This window comes from Callithrix jacchus, chromosome 13 (genome assembly GCF_049354715.1).
Source record: "Callithrix jacchus isolate 240 chromosome 13, calJac240_pri, whole genome shotgun sequence".
Taxonomy (NCBI): domain Eukaryota; kingdom Metazoa; phylum Chordata; class Mammalia; order Primates; family Cebidae; genus Callithrix; species Callithrix jacchus.
In genome coordinates this window covers 3,205,256-3,224,570 of record NC_133514.1, presented here as the reverse complement: position 1 = coordinate 3,224,570, position 19,315 = coordinate 3,205,256, and the positions used below count along the sequence as shown (strand labels likewise).

General features: G+C 39.7%; 1 protein-coding gene across 7 annotated transcripts; it reads right to left on the bottom strand.

The window, feature by feature from the left end:
* Positions 1-2,210: 2,210 nt before the first annotated feature.
* On the bottom strand, positions 2,211-19,275 carry ZNF596 (zinc finger protein 596). 7 transcript variants are annotated; one of them, XM_054243650.2, is made up of 5 exons: positions 19,234-19,275; positions 10,973-11,056; positions 8,515-8,641; positions 6,582-6,664; positions 2,211-6,153 (listed from the first exon to the last, which is right to left on the bottom strand). In XM_054243650.2, exons 2-5 carry the CDS (start codon positions 10,985-10,987, stop codon positions 4,957-4,959), a joined length of 1,422 nt encoding a protein of 473 aa, XP_054099625.1. In that variant the 5' UTR covers positions 10,988-11,056; positions 19,234-19,275; the 3' UTR covers positions 2,211-4,956. The 7 variants fall into 7 exon arrangements, with proteins under 7 accessions (XP_054099625.1, XP_054099626.1, XP_078203138.1 ...); XM_054243651.2 differs by having other exon boundaries at positions 8,515-8,610; XM_078347012.1 differs by having other exon boundaries at positions 10,973-19,275.
* Positions 19,276-19,315: the final 40 nt, after the last annotated feature.

The following is a 19,315-nucleotide window of genomic DNA, read 5'->3' as shown; positions in this document are numbered from 1 at the left end:
TGATTGAACTTTTTTTTCTGTTGCTTTAGCCAACTTCTGGGAAACACCTGTTTTGTCATTGTTGGATATAGAGGCTGTGCTAATTCCTAACTGGACACCATGGTGTCACTGTTAATGCTGTTTGCTCTCCCAATTACCATGATCCAGTGTGGGTGAGAGCATAACTCTACAGTAAAGATTTCAAAAATTATAGCATCAAGGAATCATCTTCACAGTTGCTAGATTTGTCATCAACATCCCTAGGATAGAGTTCTATCTTATGGCTTATCTGGAAAATCTTATGAACACCCTGCCCTGGCCTCCTAACTAACCATAGCAATCCTGAAATAATCAAACCCTACTAGTTAAGCGCAATTCTCCCCCACTTAATGTATTCCACCTGAACCCCTCTTCTAGCACTATTACCTGGACCTTGGAAATTAGATATCCATACCTCCACTGCATGAATGATTCTATATTTTTCACTCACATCTGTGTTCATGACACAAAAGTGGAAGCTTCCCTGTGATGCTCTGATCCAGCTTTAGTTGCCAAGTTCCCAAGGCAGCAGTGAGATTCCACTTGTAAGTGAGAAGACAACATACATGGTGCCTTCTGGATCAGAACATACACAGGAGAAACAACTGTCCAGTCCAGGAAGGTGGAAGTACTGCCCACTTCTAGGAAACAAAGATTATCCAACCACCCCCATTGGAACACGGGGAAAATATCTCTATAGACCCAACCTGGCAGCAAAGAATAAACATCACACCCTGTAGGGCTTCTGTCTGTGGCCATGAATGGGAATAAGTCACAACTGTAACTACTCCCAACTCTAGGGAGTCACCTGTTCTATTAGGAATAGCTTTCCTTTGTCTCTCAAGAACTTGGAACAGAGGTGAATGTACACTGGGCACCCTTGATCCACCAGGGGTTACTGTCTGTAACCGTGATAGATCCAAGAATACCAGAAGTAAGCAAGCAATAGAATTAATTCTGGCAGAAATGAGGGCAGTGATATGATTAGCAGCAACCCTAAGGAACTTGACTCAAATCCTTAGAAACCTTAGCCACCAACACATATCAGGCATTAAGGAGAATTCAAGTCCTTAGATTTGCTGGCCAATGTAGTTCTCCATAAGAGACTAGTGTTGAATTATTTACTAGCTGAACAAGGAGTCTATGAAGTTATTAGTAAATCCTGCTGCATATATATTAACAAATCTGGACAAGTTGAGATCAGCATTCAAAAGATCTATGAGCAAGTTACGTGGTTCCGTAGATATCAGGGCACTGGCTCCAAGTATATCCGGTTAACTACCAAAAGTACCTTCCCAAGTCTCATCTGTTTTTTACCTTACAAAGCTATCTTGGTACTATTGTTTGTCACTTGCTTGTTTAACCTCTTAGTAAGGTTGTGTCTTCTAGATTACAACTCTTCCAGGTAGAGACAATGCTGGCAGAAGGATTCCAATCCATCCTGTCTCCTGACCCAGAGAATAAAAGTGACCTGCATCTGGGCCCCTTAGATGAGGTACCCAGGGACTTGTACTCCACCAGTGCTATGAGGGCTCAGCAGGAAGCAGTTACAGAATACAGACCTCTGCTCTTCTACAGAACCCTTAGGATTAAGAAGGAGTATCTACTCTCTGAGGAGAGAATGAGATACGAGGTGGGACTTGACTCCAGAGGTGGGGCTCACATACTGGACCCGACTGAGGACTAGCTAAAACAAAGCCAGGGCAAAAGCAGTTTTCCAGACATCCCAATCAGTGTGCCATATCTATTTACTGTTGCCATTGCAACACCTGGGGGTTACCTCCCCTTTCCATGGCAACGACCTGACAACCCAACTTACTATGCCTTGCCTAAAACTTTCTGCATGATCCACCCCTCAATCTGATATCATAGGAAATCTGGCTTTCATGTGTATGCTCTCACTATGGGTATCTGATACCTTGGCAGCAACACAGAAACCCAGGGCTGGGAGGGGGAAACACGGCACAAGGAGAAATGTACTGACCTCTGTTACAACCCAAAAGAGCAGGGCCTTATGGTGGTATGTGGTAAATGAGGCCGGTGACACCAATGGATTTAATGTGATTTGAAGCTGTGAATTGTGGAGAACTTCTTCCTATAGAAATAGTCACTGTTGTGAAAATTCTGATTTAAATGTTTCACACGTAAAAACAGATGAACAATTATTTGGCTTAAAATATTTGAGTAAAACATTTTTGTTCCCACATGACTGTGGCTTTTATTGGACCAACCCACTATTAACAATAACAAAACTTAGATGAAAGACATGAAACAGCTGCTTTAAGGCATGAAGGCAGCCTGCTCAGACAAGGTTTTCTGAGGCAGAATTCATGAGAAAGGGGAGAGTCAATGATGTATCACATTCACACTGGTTTGAAAATTAACAAAATGCATTTGAAAAGTAACATCATGGGAAGATAAAGTCCCAGAATAAGACAACCTATCTAGCATGAGGAAAAATAAGCTAAAATTTTTGTTTTGTGCAAAATAGTGAGGCTTGTGCTTCCAGGTAGGATGGAGTGAATAAAGATGAAACAAAAATAGAAAAACAAAAAAACAGATTCATTTAAAGTGTAAGCTTTAAATGCCAGAGAGGAATACACAAGATAAGGTTCCATAAATAAAAGAGCCCTTGTTAGGAGAAGTGAGAATATTAAACATTTACACACAGAACAGAAAGGTTGTTAAAGAAAAGCCCATGGCAACAAAAATCTCTGTTATCAGACTCAAACCTGATTCTGGGAGAGATTCATGCAAATTTAACCACAATTATCCAGCACCGCCAATTTTTATTTAAGTAGATTCATTTGTAATTAGTTTTATTTTTACAATGTTAAATTTTATATTGCCTATAGTTATCAATACTGTATTATATACTTAAAAATTTGCTACAGGTTGTTATATAAGTGGTTTTATCACAAAGAAAATAGTGATAAATGAGGGAGGAAACTTTTGGAGAGGATGAATGTTTGTGGCAAAGATGATACTGATGGCTTCATGGGCTTATCCTTATCTCTAAACACATTAAGTTATAGACATTAAATTACAACAGCTTTTGTCAGTTACATGGATAAAGTGGCTTAAAAACAAAACAGGAGAATCTATGCACCATAAGACTATACCTATAAAGTGAGTCTTTCATAATCCATGTTTTTCTTTTTGAGACAGAGTCTCACTCTGTCACCAGGTGCCAGGCTGGAGTGCAGTGGTGCGACCTCGGCTCACTGCAACCTCCACCTCCCAGGTTCAAGCAATTCTCCTGCCTCAGCCTCCTGAGTAGCTGGGACTACAGGCATGCGCCGCCATGCCCAGCTAATGTTTTTGTATTTTTAGTAGAGACGGGGTTTCACCATGTTGGCCAGGATGGTCTCGATCTCTTGACCTCATGATCCGCCCGCCTCGGCCTCCCAAAGTGCTGGGATTACAGGCATGAGCCACCGCACCTGGCCTCATAATCCATGTTTGATTTAATTACCATGTACGTATATACCACTAATATAGTTACGACACATAATTTTGTGTTCTATGTGTATTGGTTCCATTGAATGTCACTGTCTTTTTTGCTTTGAGCCAGAGTCTCACTCTGTTGCCCAGGCTGGAGTGGCTTGCAGTGGCATGATCTTTGCTCACTGCAAGCTCCACCTCCCAAGTTCAAGCGATTCTCCTGCCTCAGCCTCCTAACTACGTCTACAAGCATATACCACCATGCCCAACTAATTTTGTTTTTTTAGTAGAGATGGGTTTTCACCATGTTGGCCATGCTGGTGTCAAACTCTTAACCTCAAGTGATCCACCCACTTCAGCCTCCCAAAGTGCTGAGATTACAGGTGTGACCCACCATGCAGGGTCCTATTTTCTAATTGACCCTGATCTATGTGTTTAAAACTTAATTAAGAACCTAGAGTTTAATCAACCTATTATTTAGCAACAACACTTAATGCTTGCACTTTTGACAGTACTAATTTAGTCTTATTACTTCTTACATAATTCTGCATTCAGTATTCCCAGGTTATTTCAGAATTGTACATTTCATCCTACATATTTTCAGTAGAAAGTCTTTGTTCAAAACTATACTTTTTTTTTCCCTCAAGCATAGGCTTAATGGTTTGATTTCTTATCCCCCAGCTATACATCTCATAAATGGCTTTTTAGAGTTTTCTTTCCTGTCTGACCTTTTTGACATAAAAGCTGCCTGAAGCTTTTCCCACTATCATGTCAAGATTGTTTTCTCAATGGAAAAATGCTGTTATTGATTGAGGAATGAGTAATTTACTGAGAACTACCCTCCATTCATGACATTGAGAGTTCTACCACATGTGAATTGTGGTCTATCATACAAGTGCTGCGCTATTAAGAAAAGGATTTCTCACAAGTTTTCATGGAATAACTTCTCCACTACGAGTTTCTGGAATTGTTCAAGAACCTTCATCCACCTAATAAAAAATATTTCCATATGTTTACTGTTTTATCAGTTACCTGATAATGAATTTTCTGGCACACACCAAAATTGGTGCTTAGCTGAATGACAGTGCACAGCAATTACAGACATATGGTTTTTCTCCTGTGGATTTTACTCATTTGTTTAAAGGGTAAGTTATCAATGAAGGCATTTTTGCATTGATGACAGGCATAGAATTTCTCTGACATGATTTCTCCCCTTTGTTTAACAGTTACAGCTGTGGATGAAGATTCCTCCATATTTCTTTGATCTATAGTTTCATTCTCTCATGTTGTATATGGTCAGCCCAGAGTCTGAAGTTTGTGCCATATAGATGAAATACATATGGATTCTTTCTACCTTAAATTTAGGTAGAATGAAGTGGTAATTTATAAATAAAGTCTTTTTCCACACTGATTACAGACAAAATGTTCCTGTAATATGTTAGTACTCTCGTGTATTTAGGGTTAATGCTATGACTGATGACTCTTAAATATTCATTACTTTTTAGTGTGAGTTCTCTCATGCTGTCTAAGGTTAAAAAATTTACTAAAGGCTTTTCCACATAGAGGACAAACATATGGTTTCTCTCCAGTGTGAACTCTCTTATGAAGTCTAAAGTTATAACTTCTATTGAAGGCTTTACCACATATACTGCATTCATATGGTTTCTCTCCAGTGTGAGTTCTGTCATGTCGTCTAAGGACAGAAGAGTGATTGAAGGCTTTTCCGCAGAGATGGCATTGATATGGTTTTTCTCCAGTGTGAGTTCTCTCATGTCGTCTAAGGTCAGAAGATTCAGTGAAGGCTTTCCCACATATATGACACTCATATGGTTTCTCTCCAGTGTGAGTTCTCTCATGTCGTTTAAGCACAGATGATTCAGTGAAGGCTTTCCCGCATAGATGACATCCATGTGGTTTCTCTCCATTGTGACTTCGCTCATGTTGTCTAAGGTGAGAACAATGAGAGAAGGCTTTTCCACATAGATGACATTCATATGGTTTCTCTCCATTGTGAATTCTCTCATGTTGTCTAAGGTAAGAACATTTACTGAAGGCCTTTCCACATAGATGACACCCATATGGTTTATCTCCTAAGTGAGTTCTCTCATGCTTTCTAAGGTCAGAGCAATGAGTGAAGGCTTTCCCACATAGATGGCATATCTGCGCTTTCTCTCTAGTGTGAATTATCTCATGTCGTCTAAGGTTAGAACTTTTACTGAAGGCTTTCCCACATAGATGACATCCATATGGTTTCTCTCCAGTGTGAGTTCTCTCATGTTTTCGAAGATCAGAGCAATGAGTAAAGGCTTTCCCACACAGATCACATCTGTGTGGTTTCTCTCCAGTGTGAATCATCTCATGTCGCTTAAGATTTGAATTTTTGCTGAAGGTTTTCCCACACACATGACATTCCAAAGTTATCTCTCTAGTTTGAGTCACATTGTGTGGTCTAAGGTCAGAGCTTTGCATAAAGGCATAATCAAATAGATGACTTACATATGATTTATACCTAGTGTAAATTTGCTTGTGTTGATTAAAGGATAACTGGTTACTGAAGGTTTTCCGAAACATTTTGCTTACAAATTGTTTCTTACTCATGTAAGTAACCATATTTTGAGTCAATGGTATATGTTGAGTGAAATCTTCTCCTAAATCATTACATAGAAAAGGATCGTCTTGAGTATGAGATCTCTGGTTTTGGGAAGGAAATGAAAGACTATTAAAGTATTTATCCATACTCATTCATTCATTACTTCATTTCTGTACATATTCATTCTAAAATAATCATTCAGTAGTAGACTCCAGTTACAATTGTTCTTGTATTATGTAACTGCATGTAGAGTTTTTCTGTTGTAGTATCCCAATGAAGAGCTATCTGACTTGTTGTTAAGACTTTATGATGTTTGAAAACTTCAGTACCTAGTCATGTTTATATAACTGTCCTGTTATAAGGCCTCATGTTATGGTTTAGATTTCAAGTTAATTTTTTCATTAAATCCAAACTAAAACTTTCTGCTGGGACAGCTTTGAGTACAGTTGGCTACCTGTACCAAATTCCAAACTTGTTCAATTTCCAGGTTTATATTTGGAGGAACAGGGTTTACATGCATAAAGCTTACCATTGTGCTGATGGTTGATGTGTCCTTCTGATAAATATGCTGAATGAATGGTATTTCTTGATGTTTAATGTCACCTTCTTTACCTGAAATAAATGAAAAAAAAAAAAAAAGATGCTATATCGGCATTAGGGGAATAACAATGTCAAATAGCTCTGAAGTCCATTTGAGTGTCTTAAATACATAAAGACAAGGAAAGCATGTCAAATTAACAATACTTTAAGGAGAAGAGTATTATAGAACATTGATTACTGACATTTTTAGCATATAAAAAATTAAGAAGGCAAGTTGAAGAAGGAAGAAAAATTTTCAAAGAAGAGGACCATTTCAAAATGCCATTTTGTGATAGTTTAACTCAAGTTAAACTTGAGTTCAGAAATATCCCCTTTACAAAACCCAGACAATGACAGAGAGACACTTGAATAAAAATGGATACCTACAGAGTATAATGACAATATCTGAGGAATGTTTCCCTTAAGCTTTTGCTTACACTTCAAAAACACTGCAAATTTAAGAAAACTTCCAGCTGGGCAAGATGGTTCATGCCTGTAATTCTAGCACTTTGGGAGGCTGAGGTGAGTGGATTTCTTGAGGTCAGGAGTTTGAGACCAGCTTGGCCAACATGCTGAAACCCCTCTACTAAAAATAGAAAAAAAATTAACTGGGTGTGGTGGTACACACCTGTAGTCCTAGCTACTTAGAAGGCTGAGGCAAGTGAATCACTTGAACCTTAGAGAAAGAGGTTGCAGTGAGCTGAGACTGTGCCACTGCACTCCAGTTTGGGTGACAGAGCAAGATTTTTTTATCACAAAAAAAAAAAACACAAGAAATCTTCCTTTGGCAACTGTTGGGACCTACTCACTCACTGGCCAAATTCCTCCTCCTCCTATTGAAGCACTGTTTCTTATAGCTCACCTTGCAGTAAGCTTATTCCTTGGGAAAACACAACTGATTTGCAGAATTGATTGCCTGTTTTTGGGAAAAAGACACATGGATTTTGAGTTCTATGCTGACAACTTTACATGGTTATCAAGTACAGGGCAGGCTACTGGAAAGGGTAAGATAGCCATTGGAGATCAGCCTGGGAAGAGTACCTTGAAGACAACATTGACAGTCCTTCATGAGCAAAGGGAAAACTCTTGAACTCGTTCCCAGACATAAAAGATCTATAATTGCTGATGTCCATGCCTAACTTGAAAGATGTATTGCAGAATCTGGAGTATTTTCAATCAGTGAGAAATTACAGGTTTTCACAGTGTTTGATATTATATTAAAAAATAATCTAATTGGGCATGGAGGCTCACGCCTGTAATCCCAGCACTCTGGGAGGCTGAGATGGGCAGATCACGAGGTCAAAAGATTGAGACCAACTGGCCAACATGGTAAAACCCCATCGCTACCAAAACCAAAAAACTTAGCTGGGCGTGGTGGCACGTCCATGTAGTCCCAGTTACTTGGGAGGCTGAGGTAGGAGAATTGCTTCAAACCGGGAGGTGGAGGTTGCAGTGATCCAAGATTGTGCCATTGCACCCCAGCCTGGTGACAGAGTGAGACTCCATCTCAAAAAAAATTCAGTAAACACTAGCTGCACCAGAACAATCTAGGTTCTGTGCAGAACAGTCCCTATGATAGAATAATTATTTTAATTATGCATTCAAAAGCAGGGTATTCCCATTTTCTGAGTTTGGGAGAGTGAAGAGTAAGAAGGATGTGAAATTGTGGTCGAAAGATGACATTCTAGAGAGATGACAATATAAGTGAAAAGGAAACAAATGGCTGTCAGGTAGTTGTGAGTTATAAAAGGATCAAGGCAGAGGGTGAAGTAATAGATGAGAAAGCTGTTCTAGACACATGTAGAATGAACGAATCAATCGGTAAAACATGGGTGAGTGAATGAATACATCTATACATACATAATAAACATAAAGAGACTCACCAATAGAGACCAGATGACTGATGTTCTCCAACATCACATCTCGAAACAGCTTTCTCTGGGAAGTGTCCAACAGGGCCCACTCTTCTCGAGTGAAGTCTATAATTATATCCTCAAAGGTCATGAAATCCTAAAACATTATGGACATTCTACTTAAAGCAGTGCTATCTTTGCCAATGTTCAGTGGAGCATGATCAAAGTGACTGTATTAAGGAAGGGTGGGTGGTATGAACAGAAAACTCAAACAGTGTTTGGGGTTCCTGTCCCACCCATTGCTTTAAATATGAATTGGGAGTCTGGCTTTCAGATATCCACAGAGAGAAAACTTCACATAGAGAAAAATCACATGAAGTGTGGCATATAACCTGAAGATTTCCCAATAGATTTCTAAGTATAACTTCTAGATACTAATTATAAAATCTGCACTTAGAAATTTAGAACTAAAATTCTCCTCTCCACCACCTTCATGAAAATCCACAGACTCATCACAAAGGAGGCAGTATTCATAATTTGTCATTTTTGTTTATTGAGATGGAGTCTTGCTCTTGTCGCCCGGGCTGGAGTTCAGTGGCATGATCTTGGCTCACTGCAGCCTCTGCCTCCCAGGTTCGAGCGATTCTCCTGCATCCGCCTCCTGAGTAGCTGGGATTATAGGCACCTGCCATCACACTCAGCTAATTTTTGTATTTTTAGTAGAGATGGGGTTTTAGGGTTTTTGTCATGTTGGCCAGGCTGGTCTCGAACTCCTGACCTTATGATCCACCCACCTCAGCCTCCCAAAGTGCTGGGATTAGAGGTGTGAGCCAGCATACCTAGCCTACTTTGTCACATTTTAATCATGACTGTAGTTAGATATTCCCCTACCAGAACTCAGTGTCCTCAAGAATAAAATTAAGACCTTTTATGAGTTGCAAAAGATCCAATAAGGTAATATGTAAACTGGTTCCTATGTATCAAACATTTTTAGATACAAGGTACAAACATATTACTCATGAAATGACTGAGAACACTCAGTTGACTGAACAACTTTCATACAGAACTTGACATCAGCACATGCAGCTTCTTTTTTGTTTTGAGCCAGTCTCAAAACATGGATAAGGATGAATGGCTCAGCAGCACAAGCCAGGGCCTCTAAGACTTGAGTACTGAAAGACGGTCTCATCCTGACACTTCCCATGGTCTGAGGACTTCCTGTCTCAATTTCCTCTGGGACCTCCAAACACCAGGTGATATGGTTCGGCTCTGTGTTCCCACCCAAATCTCATCTTGCATTGTAATCCCCACATGTCAGGGGAGGGCCTGTTGGGAGGTGACTGAATCATGGGGGTGAACTTCCCCCTTGCTGTTCTCATGATAGTGAGTTCTCAGTAGATCTGAAGGTTTAAAAGTGTGTGGCATTTTCCAGTTTGGTCTCTCTCTCCTGCTGCCTTATGAAGATGGTGCTTGCTTCCCCTTTTACCATGATTGTAAGTTTCTTGAGGCCTCCCAGTCATGCTTCCTGTTAAGCCTGCAGAAGTGTCAGTCAAGTAAATCTCTTTTCTTCATAAATTATCCAATCTCAGGTAGTTCTCTATAGCAGTGTAAACACGGACTAATGCACTAGGTACCGTTTTCTTATGTTTCTTCGTGTTGTCTCTATATTTCTGGGTAAAAGAAATCCTTTGATGTTCCGGCCTCTCCACTTAAAAAATTTCCTCAGGGTTTTAAATGTACTATTTCCTATATTCCATCACTTAATGCACAAACAAAATTAAAGAAATAACACTCTAGCTGCTTCTACTTATCAAATTTGATACATTGCTTCCAGTTATCAAATTTGATTTGAGGTTAATTTGGGGACAAGGGTAATAAGAATTTTAGTTTTGTCTTTTAAGTTTTTCAAAGGCACACATATATTCTATCAACACATTAAGATTTTTAGATAGGAAAAATAAATACATAATTCCTCACTGTCTCCTCTGGCCTAACCCTATCTGCTTTCACTTTAAGTTAAACATGCCTCCCCTAGCACCTGAAATACTAGACTAATTGGGCTCGCTTGGGAAAACATCTGCCTTGTATGAGCTAACACATTCTGCTCTCATTTTCACCACCTACCCTCACTATATTCTCAAGCCCATTCCTGCCAATAACATGGGTATGAGTGAATTTATTTCCCCAATGAGGCCATGAGAGGCTGGTAATGAATGATTTCCCTGAGACTGGATAGGAGAAACAAAAACTTCTCACGTCTCTTCTAAGAATTTATAGCCTTAGTAGAGGCCAGAATGCCTTAGCGAATTGTTGAAAAGAGATTATTTCTTGATGACTCTTTGGGCCAATGTAACCATTCCAAATCCCTGGGGACTCTTAATCGGAGCTCCTTGAGTACACTTAGAACATTCATGTTAATAAGATGAATCTGTCCATAGGCTGGTAACAGGGGGACATATTTCAGTAGAAAGAGGAATTTCCCACTCACCTGTGATGGCATCATACTAGTTCAGCCACCAACTGTATTCCTCTGGGTTTTCACTCACACCATCCAAGCACTAAGAAGACAAATCTGAGCAAGAAGAAACCATGACACTCCAGTTTTGCTTACAACATCTGCCCCAAAGCCGGGAGCCCCAGTCCAACCAACAAGGACATGCAGTGGGTGGGGGGTGGGTTGGGTTGGTGTCTCTCCTCTTCCAGGGTCAGAAGAAAGATAATGACTATTCTTACCAAGAAAGATAAAAAACATCTTGATTTTAGAGCTAGATATATGAAAATCATTAAGTTTCATGTGCTACCTAGCCCATGGAATTCTGAAATGTTCAATTCCCTCTGATTCCAAATCCTAAGAATCCCTGAATGATGTAGACGTGGTCACCACCTACAGAGAAATCCTGGAATTTCTCAGATTTAGTTATTCTTGGTTTGTGTGCTTGTAGGCTTTCTCCACAGGCATCTCAGCCCTCAGATGCCTCCCTCCATTCCTTCTCCCTTCCACTGGTCCTCTGGATACACTTGTTCTGAATGATTCTCTCTTCCATGTGAGGCTTCTAGAAATACCACTCCCTCAAGTCTGACCTTAGATGAATCCATGCTGAATTTATCTACCAAGCAGCTTTAAATCTCATTTACGATGGTGGATATCTTAAAAGACCCACTTTACAAGTGACATACAAGAAATGCTAAAGGGAGTTCCTCAAGTTGCATGAAAGGACACTAACAACATGAACACATGAACATATAAGTGACATTGTTATTCATAAGAAATACATAGTTTGGTTTTCATCCCCAGTTTCTGGGATAGAGCTCCCTCAAAACCCTTGCAATGTCCTAAGCAATAGAGTTGCTATAAGTTTTTGTTCTAGTTGGTCTTTGACTTTGGTTCCCAACAGAAATTGTAATGCCTTGGAATTTCATGGGTAATAGGAGTGTCTTTTGTTCTAATGAGACAATTATTATTGGGCTCTAACATGTGGGGCAATCACCTGAAAGCCCAAGACATGACTAGAAGCCTAGAACATACAGTCCCATCCCCTATCCTCTTGGAAAGGGTCAGAGGCTGGAGATTGAGTTGATAACAATTATGCATACTAGATGAACAGTTCATAAAAATCCCTGAATGATGGGATTCAAAGAGCTTCCTGGTAGGTGAAGAACACATTCACATGCGGAAAGAATGGCATATCCCAACTCCATGGAGACAGAATTTCTAAACCTAGGACCCTTCCAAATCTTGCTGTATGTAACTCTTCCACTGTCTGTTCATTGTAACTTTAAAATGTCCTTTGCAATAAATCAGCAATACTACGTAAACTTTTTCCCTGGGTTCTGTGAGCTGCTAAACTCTAGCAAATCTAACATAAGAAGGAGTTCTTGCCAGGTGTGGTGGTTCAAGCCTGTAATCCTAACACTTTGGGAGGCTGAGGCAGAAGGATCACCTGTGGTAATAAGGAGTTCAAAACCAGCCTGGCCAACATGGTGAACCCCTGTCTGTAATACAACTACAGAAATTAGCTGGGTGTGGTGGCAGGCGCCTGTAATCCCAGCTAATCGGGAGGCTGTGGTGTAAGAATTGCTCAAACCAGGGAGGTGGAGGTTGCAGTGAGCCAAGATCACACCACTGCAGTCCAGCCTGGGTGACAGAGCAAGACTCTGCAAGAGCAAGTCTCCGGGAAAAAAAAAAAAAGAAACACACACACACACAAACAGAAGTTCTTAGGAACTTCTAATTTTTAGCAAAGTCAGACAGAGGTTCTTCACTTTTTAAAACATTATTTTTATTTTTTGACTCTTCCGATTGCATAATTTCAAATGATCTGTCTTTGAATTTACTGGTTCTTTCTTTTGCTTTATAAAGTCTGCTCTTGAGGCCCTGTATTGATTCAGTTCAGTTACTGTATTCTTCAGCCCTAGAATCTATATTGCAATGATGCAATATTGACTCACCGCAACCTCTGCCTCCTTGGTTCAAGCAATTCTCCTGCCTCAGCTCCTGAGTAGCTGGGATTATAGGTGCCCACCACCAAGCCTGGCTAATTTTTTTTTGTTTTTTTTGTATTTTTGTAGAGATGGGGTTTCGCCATGTTGGCCAGGTTGGTCTTGAACTTCTGGCCTCAAGTGTTCCACCCAACTTGGCCTCCCAAAGTGCTGGGATTCCAAGTGTGAGCCATCACACCTGGCCAGATACTTCCATTTCTTTTTGGTCAATTATTGTAGATTAATTTTGTTCCTTAGTAAGGTCACATCTCCTTGATTTTTCAAGGTTGTATAACATCTCCTAGTCTAACACAGCTGGGCCAGTTGCAATAAGATGCCCTCTGTTTTTCCTTAGATGTTTGCTCTGACAGCCTGGTATACTAAATGCATACTTCGTTACTGACCTTTCCTCCACTAGCTTACATATTCTCCTGGGGGAGAAGTCTAAGTGGTCTGTTCCCTTTACCAGTCTCACAGAACGATGGGGGCCACCATAAATCTTCACGTAAGCCTCCTCAAAATTCTCTACTTTGGCTCAGGAGTATAGGAGTCACACTGTAGAAAACGGAGGTATAAGAACATCCAAGGACCCTGTGAGCTTCTAAATACCCAAAGGCATCAGGAGACATGGGTGCTAGATTGGAAGGGGTGCAAAGCATGACCCATCCTCATGGGCAATCTCAGGATTCTCTAAGTCCTCCAAGGAGCCCAGAAATGGCTTATGTGGGCCTGGGTCACCCCTGCCAGCAGGGAGTAGTACTAAGGATGAGATCCACCAAGGGCCACAGCTGAGTTATGTCAAATGAGATGTCTAGACCTCAAGGAGCCTAGGAGGACAGATGGCAGAAGCTCAGCCAGGCTCTGGGTATTAAAACAGTGCTAGGGGCTTAAGGTATGTTTTTGGTGGATCTACTACATGTAGATCTTGGATCCAGAGTCCAGCCTATAATCCTAGCAAAAATTAAATACCAAATATGACATTCACTAAAGTGTAATACATAAGTACAACATCTAAATTCAAAGGGAAATTGCTAATTCCACAAACGCGATAGGGGAATTTAATAAAAAGAGCACATATACATAAATAGTAAATATACACTGTAAATTTATCTGAGTTCTAAAGACTTTTTTTTTTTCTGCCTCAGTACAGTAGTGGGCATATATCACCAATAAAATCAAAGGAGTATTTCAGTTACATTCATGATATTAATAAGTATGAAAAATGAAAGTAGGCAAAACCATGGAATTAAGGCTATAGTTGTGATCTTCAAGAAATGTGAAACTTTAAAAACACTCATAAATCAAGAGAAAGAAAAAGAAAACAGGAGTTATTGGACTTTCCAAATTGTTACAAATTTAGTAGATATTAATAAAAGTTAAAAAGATAAAGGAATTAAATTCTAAAAGAATGTAATGAATGAACAGATTTGACAGAAATCAATATTTGAAAAGTTTTGAGAGCAAAATCATGAAACTGAAAAGACCCCTGGGGGAAAGAAGAAAACACTGGTAAATAAAAGAGACTGTATTTATTTAAAAGCAGTCATTTAAAATGTAAGAAATGAGAAGAATTATATTTTCACTTAAATATATAAGATAAATTAATTTTCAAGAAAACAGTAAAATCTTTCAATCACAAATAAGCAGAAAAATCTGATCAGCCAATTTTATTATTTAAAGTATGTATCAGAGTTTAACTATAAAAGTGATTTGTGAGAGTACTCACATGTCAAATCACTTATAGTTCCTTTGTATCGTAAATTCTTTTGAAGGTAAAAAATAAGCCTGTCCTCATAAGTTTATTATGCTAATCAAAATGAACATAAATGCAAAAATAACTAGAAATTTAACCAACATTCTTCATTAATTACACTTGCAAAAATCATTATTACAATTTTAGCCATTTAGCTATTTATTTTGGTCACCTGGCCATCACTGGTTTGGTCAAATAATGACAGAACATTGTAAAGTGAAGTTTATTGCAATAATAAAAGATGATTCCATACTAGAAAACCTAATATTTCCATATAGAAATTTTAAAGATTAAAAAAAAATCACATCAATATACCCTTGAAAAAACATTTTTAAGTAATCGAAATCTTTGAAAATAATTTAAAATCTTTAAAAATCATATCAAATCGGGGGCAATAATTCTTCTTAATCAAGAAAATTTCAACAAATGTATTTGGCAGTTAACAAAAGAATCGTTTCCACTAAAGGTAAGGTTGGAAAAGGAAGGAAGGCTGGCTGGCACTGATGCCATTTGCTACTGCACAGGATGCCTGCGGTGGGACCAAAACAAGAGGGAAAGGAGAGGGACTATAAAAATGGAGTCAAAGAGCTGAAATTGTAGTTGTTCTCAGATAATGTGACTGTAAACTTGAAAAAGTAGATTGTACTTTAATTATCAATACTAATAAGAACATTTAATAAGTGGGCAAATCTATTCTGAATATATTGAAATCAGTATTTCCTGTTTAGTAACATTAATCCTTAAATGAAGCAAACATACAAAATCATTATCTATTTACAACTGCAAAATATTATGAGTACCATTTGAAATAAATTTGTAGACCCATGTAAAGAAATTTTAAAATTTACTGAGGACATAAAAATGACATGAATAAAGCCCAAAATCTTATTATTAGATTGGAGGACAGAGTGACATAAAACCCCAGTGAATGCAGACTCAGGGCAACCCAGACTTAAAAGTCACATGTGGTCTTCCACATGTAAAAAATTACAATTAGTCTAAAAGTCATTTTTTCTAAATTTTGATTTTTGTTGAGGATACTTTCATAATAATTGTGAAAAGAAAAAAAAAGTAAACCTATGTTATTTGAAAATTTAAAATAAGTCATACAAATATTTATACAACATTAAACAATATCATAAGCAGACTGAATAAAACATAATATTTTATCATATAAAATAGCTCCTGTTTTCCTGAGGAAAACATAAAATGAAAGGGCATGAAGGAAGGATTCTGGTTTTACTGCAGAAACATTATAAGACACCAAAGTGAGAAAAAGAGAGAGAGAGAGAGAGAGAGAAAGAGAGAGAGAGAGAGAGAGAGAGAGAGAGAGAGAGAGTGTGTGTGTGTGTGTATACACAGAATGTAAAATAGCATTTACTATACATCAAAAATGAGTCACATTAAAAAATCCATTTTACATATATGTCTACAATAAAATTTATTTAGCCTCACAATTACTTTGTGAATTGGAAATAAAAATGAGTTGTTTTATCCAAATCCACAAAAAACATACATAAAGTATCAAGCTCTGGTTAAAGTAGTAGATGAACTTAATGTGCTAGTGGTAGAAAAGACTATCTATACAGTTTGTGGGCTGCATCTTGCTAGAATATATTACAATACAAAATGCACCATTTATATGCCCTGCGATCAAACTACCAACTTACCCAAGGCAGAGGAACCCTCAGACATTTGCAGAGAAGTCAGTGTGCTAGAAAGCATTCTTTACAAATCTGTGAACATCCAGGTCTCCTTGGAACAGATGCGTTGTTAACAATTTCCAAAACTCCCTACTGTTCGACACTTAGGTTGATTCCATTTTTAAGAAATAATTACTGAATAAAACACACTCCGTCGTGTGGATGAAATGCCACCTGAACTTGTCATAGCTATCATTTTCCAAACTCTCCCTTATAATCCAAATTATCAATATTTTCAGGCCAGATCCAGACTGATTCATTGTTTTAAGCTTCCAATGCATTATACAATCAGGCAGAACAAATTTCCTCTTATCAATCTTCTTTTCCAGGATTTGTCAGATATTCCTGATATTGATTTACCACTAATATGCAGTTTCTCTAATTATGGTTCACAAAGATCTGATAGTGCATCATCCCTAAACGATCCATACTGGCCTCACTGGCACCATGGGCCCGCTTCCCATCTGTAATCTATGTCTGAGTGTGAAGCCCTTCCCATATGATCCCCCAAATATAACTTCACAAGTTCGAATTCACTGGGTTACAGTGTGACAGATAGTGTGAAGATTGGAGGGGGTTAAGGGAAGGCTATGGGTGAGTTAGGAAATGTGTTAGGCAGGGTCAGAGGTTAGCACATCCTAAAAACAGCATTTAAGGAGGGAGATGACAGAACAATCAATGAATAACATGACATTTTCCAGTGAAAGTGCCATTTCTAATCGTTCTCCATTTTTCATCTCTGAGCTTCTTTCTTAGGTAAGATCCATCTTGAGAAGTCACTGGTGAGTATTAGTAACATGCATTTCAGGACTTCCAATCAACATACCCTCTTCTTTTCCCACAACCACATATATGGGGGCAGAACTCAACATGTTAAAAAGACAATTTTCTGCTTTTCACTGAACCTCCAGGAATTCAGGACAATAAACTTCTACACTGAGACGAACAGGTGAGTTCTTCTGACCCTTCCTTCATAACACCCTTCTTCCCTAGTGAAGTCCAAAAACACCCTTACATGGCAGCTGTGGGTACACAAACTGGTTCCGACCCCTTTTAGTCACAGAGCCTGAAGGCTTTGCTAGTACCTGATGAGCACAGGGTCATGGGTGAGAACAGACAGGGCTTTTTCTTTTTCTGGTTCCTGAGCTTCCCAGGCTTTCTCTCATTTCTGGATCTTGAATACCCAAATCCCACTGCCCTTCCTCCTTCAAGCTTCCTTCCCAGAACCAACACCTCCTCCTCCTCATTAGAAAGATACCTACGTTCTGTGCTTACTTTAAAAAGTCTTGTCATGGGGCAAGTGGAAAGGTGGACAGAAGCCAGTAGAGAGTAAATAGCATCAGCCTCACGGGAATGACATGATTTAGATGCAATAGTGGGAGTTTTCCCTTATCATCCCTGCCCCCTAAACATTTCAGATCATATTTCATACTCTTAAGTAAGAGCAATTTGTCTTTCATGGTTTTAATCATATTGATTAAAAGTATTTGTCTTTTCCAGAACATCACATTAAGTCATCCAAAAACATAAAAATTGAAAATATCTAATTGTTGGAACAGAAAAATATAAAAACGTCAGCTCTGGAAATACCTTTGAGCAATGTATTCATTATGAACAGATGGAATCTGCTGGAACAAGTTCTAGGACAATCTAGCCCAACCTGCAATATTTGCAGACAATGGCACAAAGAAAACTTGATACTTACACTTAGTTGGGAACTTTATCCCACAGCCATTAAATACAAAGATCATACAAAGGAAGAGAGGAAGCTGTTGAATATTAAACCAACTCAAATCATCAATATCCTTACGAAGTGCACACTGAATTAGTGTAAAAGTATTTGTTAAACAACAAAAACTATTTTCAATATATAATTAAGACTGAAAAGTATTGAGGTCTCTTAATCTGAACCTGACAACAAATTTAAAAGGGAAAGTAACTTGGAAATCAGAAAGCCATCTAAGGAATTTGGGAATTAGGCTTTTGCTGCCCCCTCTGCTAGTGATGGTCAAGGCCTTCTCATTGCATTCTGCCCTCCTTCCCATCTCTGCTGATTCCCGTCTTGTCTATTTCCATTTATGTCACTACTTCCTGCTCAGGTCACTCTCCTTCATTCTCAGTTTGTCTAAATTCTTCAGACCCATCCACTTCCCATCTTCTAAGTTTCCCTCCCCCTTTCTTCCTCGCTGGCCCTACCTCTCTCTTCGCTGTATTTTACTCACTCCCCTGCCCATCTCGACATCCTCAGCGATGCAAAGAAGCCCATGCCAAGGAATAGCTCACTTCCAAGTGGGACATGGGAAAGGTAAACACCCGACAGTCACTGCCAGTGGAGCTGACTGTGCAGAAGGACACGGGGTGTTATAGGGTTGGGCAGGTCCCCTGTCCCAGTCCCGGACTGAGAGTCCTGTCTGAGGCGGTGACCCCAAAGCCAGGGGTTCTGCGGAAACGGAGAGCCTGGCCGAGGGGAGGATCGACGTGTGCCGAATCCCAGGCCTGCCCTGAGGGGCCGAGAGGAGCGAGTCTGGGGACGATGGGAGACAAGCCGCGTGCCGAAAGGGGCCCTGACGCGGCGCGGACAGGACGGGCCGACGGGGAAGAGAACTAGAGTGGAAGGGCCGGACAGGGGCCTCAGATCTGGCAGCTGAGCGACAGGCTTGGGAGCATTTCAGGGCGCCGCGGGGCTCCCCGCCAACGGGAGGGCGGCTGCCGAGCTTGTGACGTCCGCGGATACCCGCGGACCCCGTGTGTGGAGGACGGCGCGGGAAGGGGCTGCATAGCATGGTTTGGCCGCAAATACCGCAGCGCACTCACCCGAGCGGACCTGGGCTCCGGAGAATCCCTTTCCGGGTCGACAAAAAAAAAAAAAAAAAACCACCTCGCGCGAGGGGCGGGG

Excerpts from the sequence above, each read along its gene's own strand:
- ZNF596 (XM_078347012.1), bottom strand. Across the intron at positions 6,665-8,514 it reads CAGTCATCTGGTCTCTATTG|GTAAAGAAGGTGACATTAAA; the intron begins GTGAGTCTCTTT and ends CATTTATTTCAG. Across the intron at positions 6,154-6,581 it reads CATCAACCATCAGCACAATG|AGATCTCATACTCAAGACGA; the intron begins GTAAGCTTTATG and ends TCCCAAAACCAG.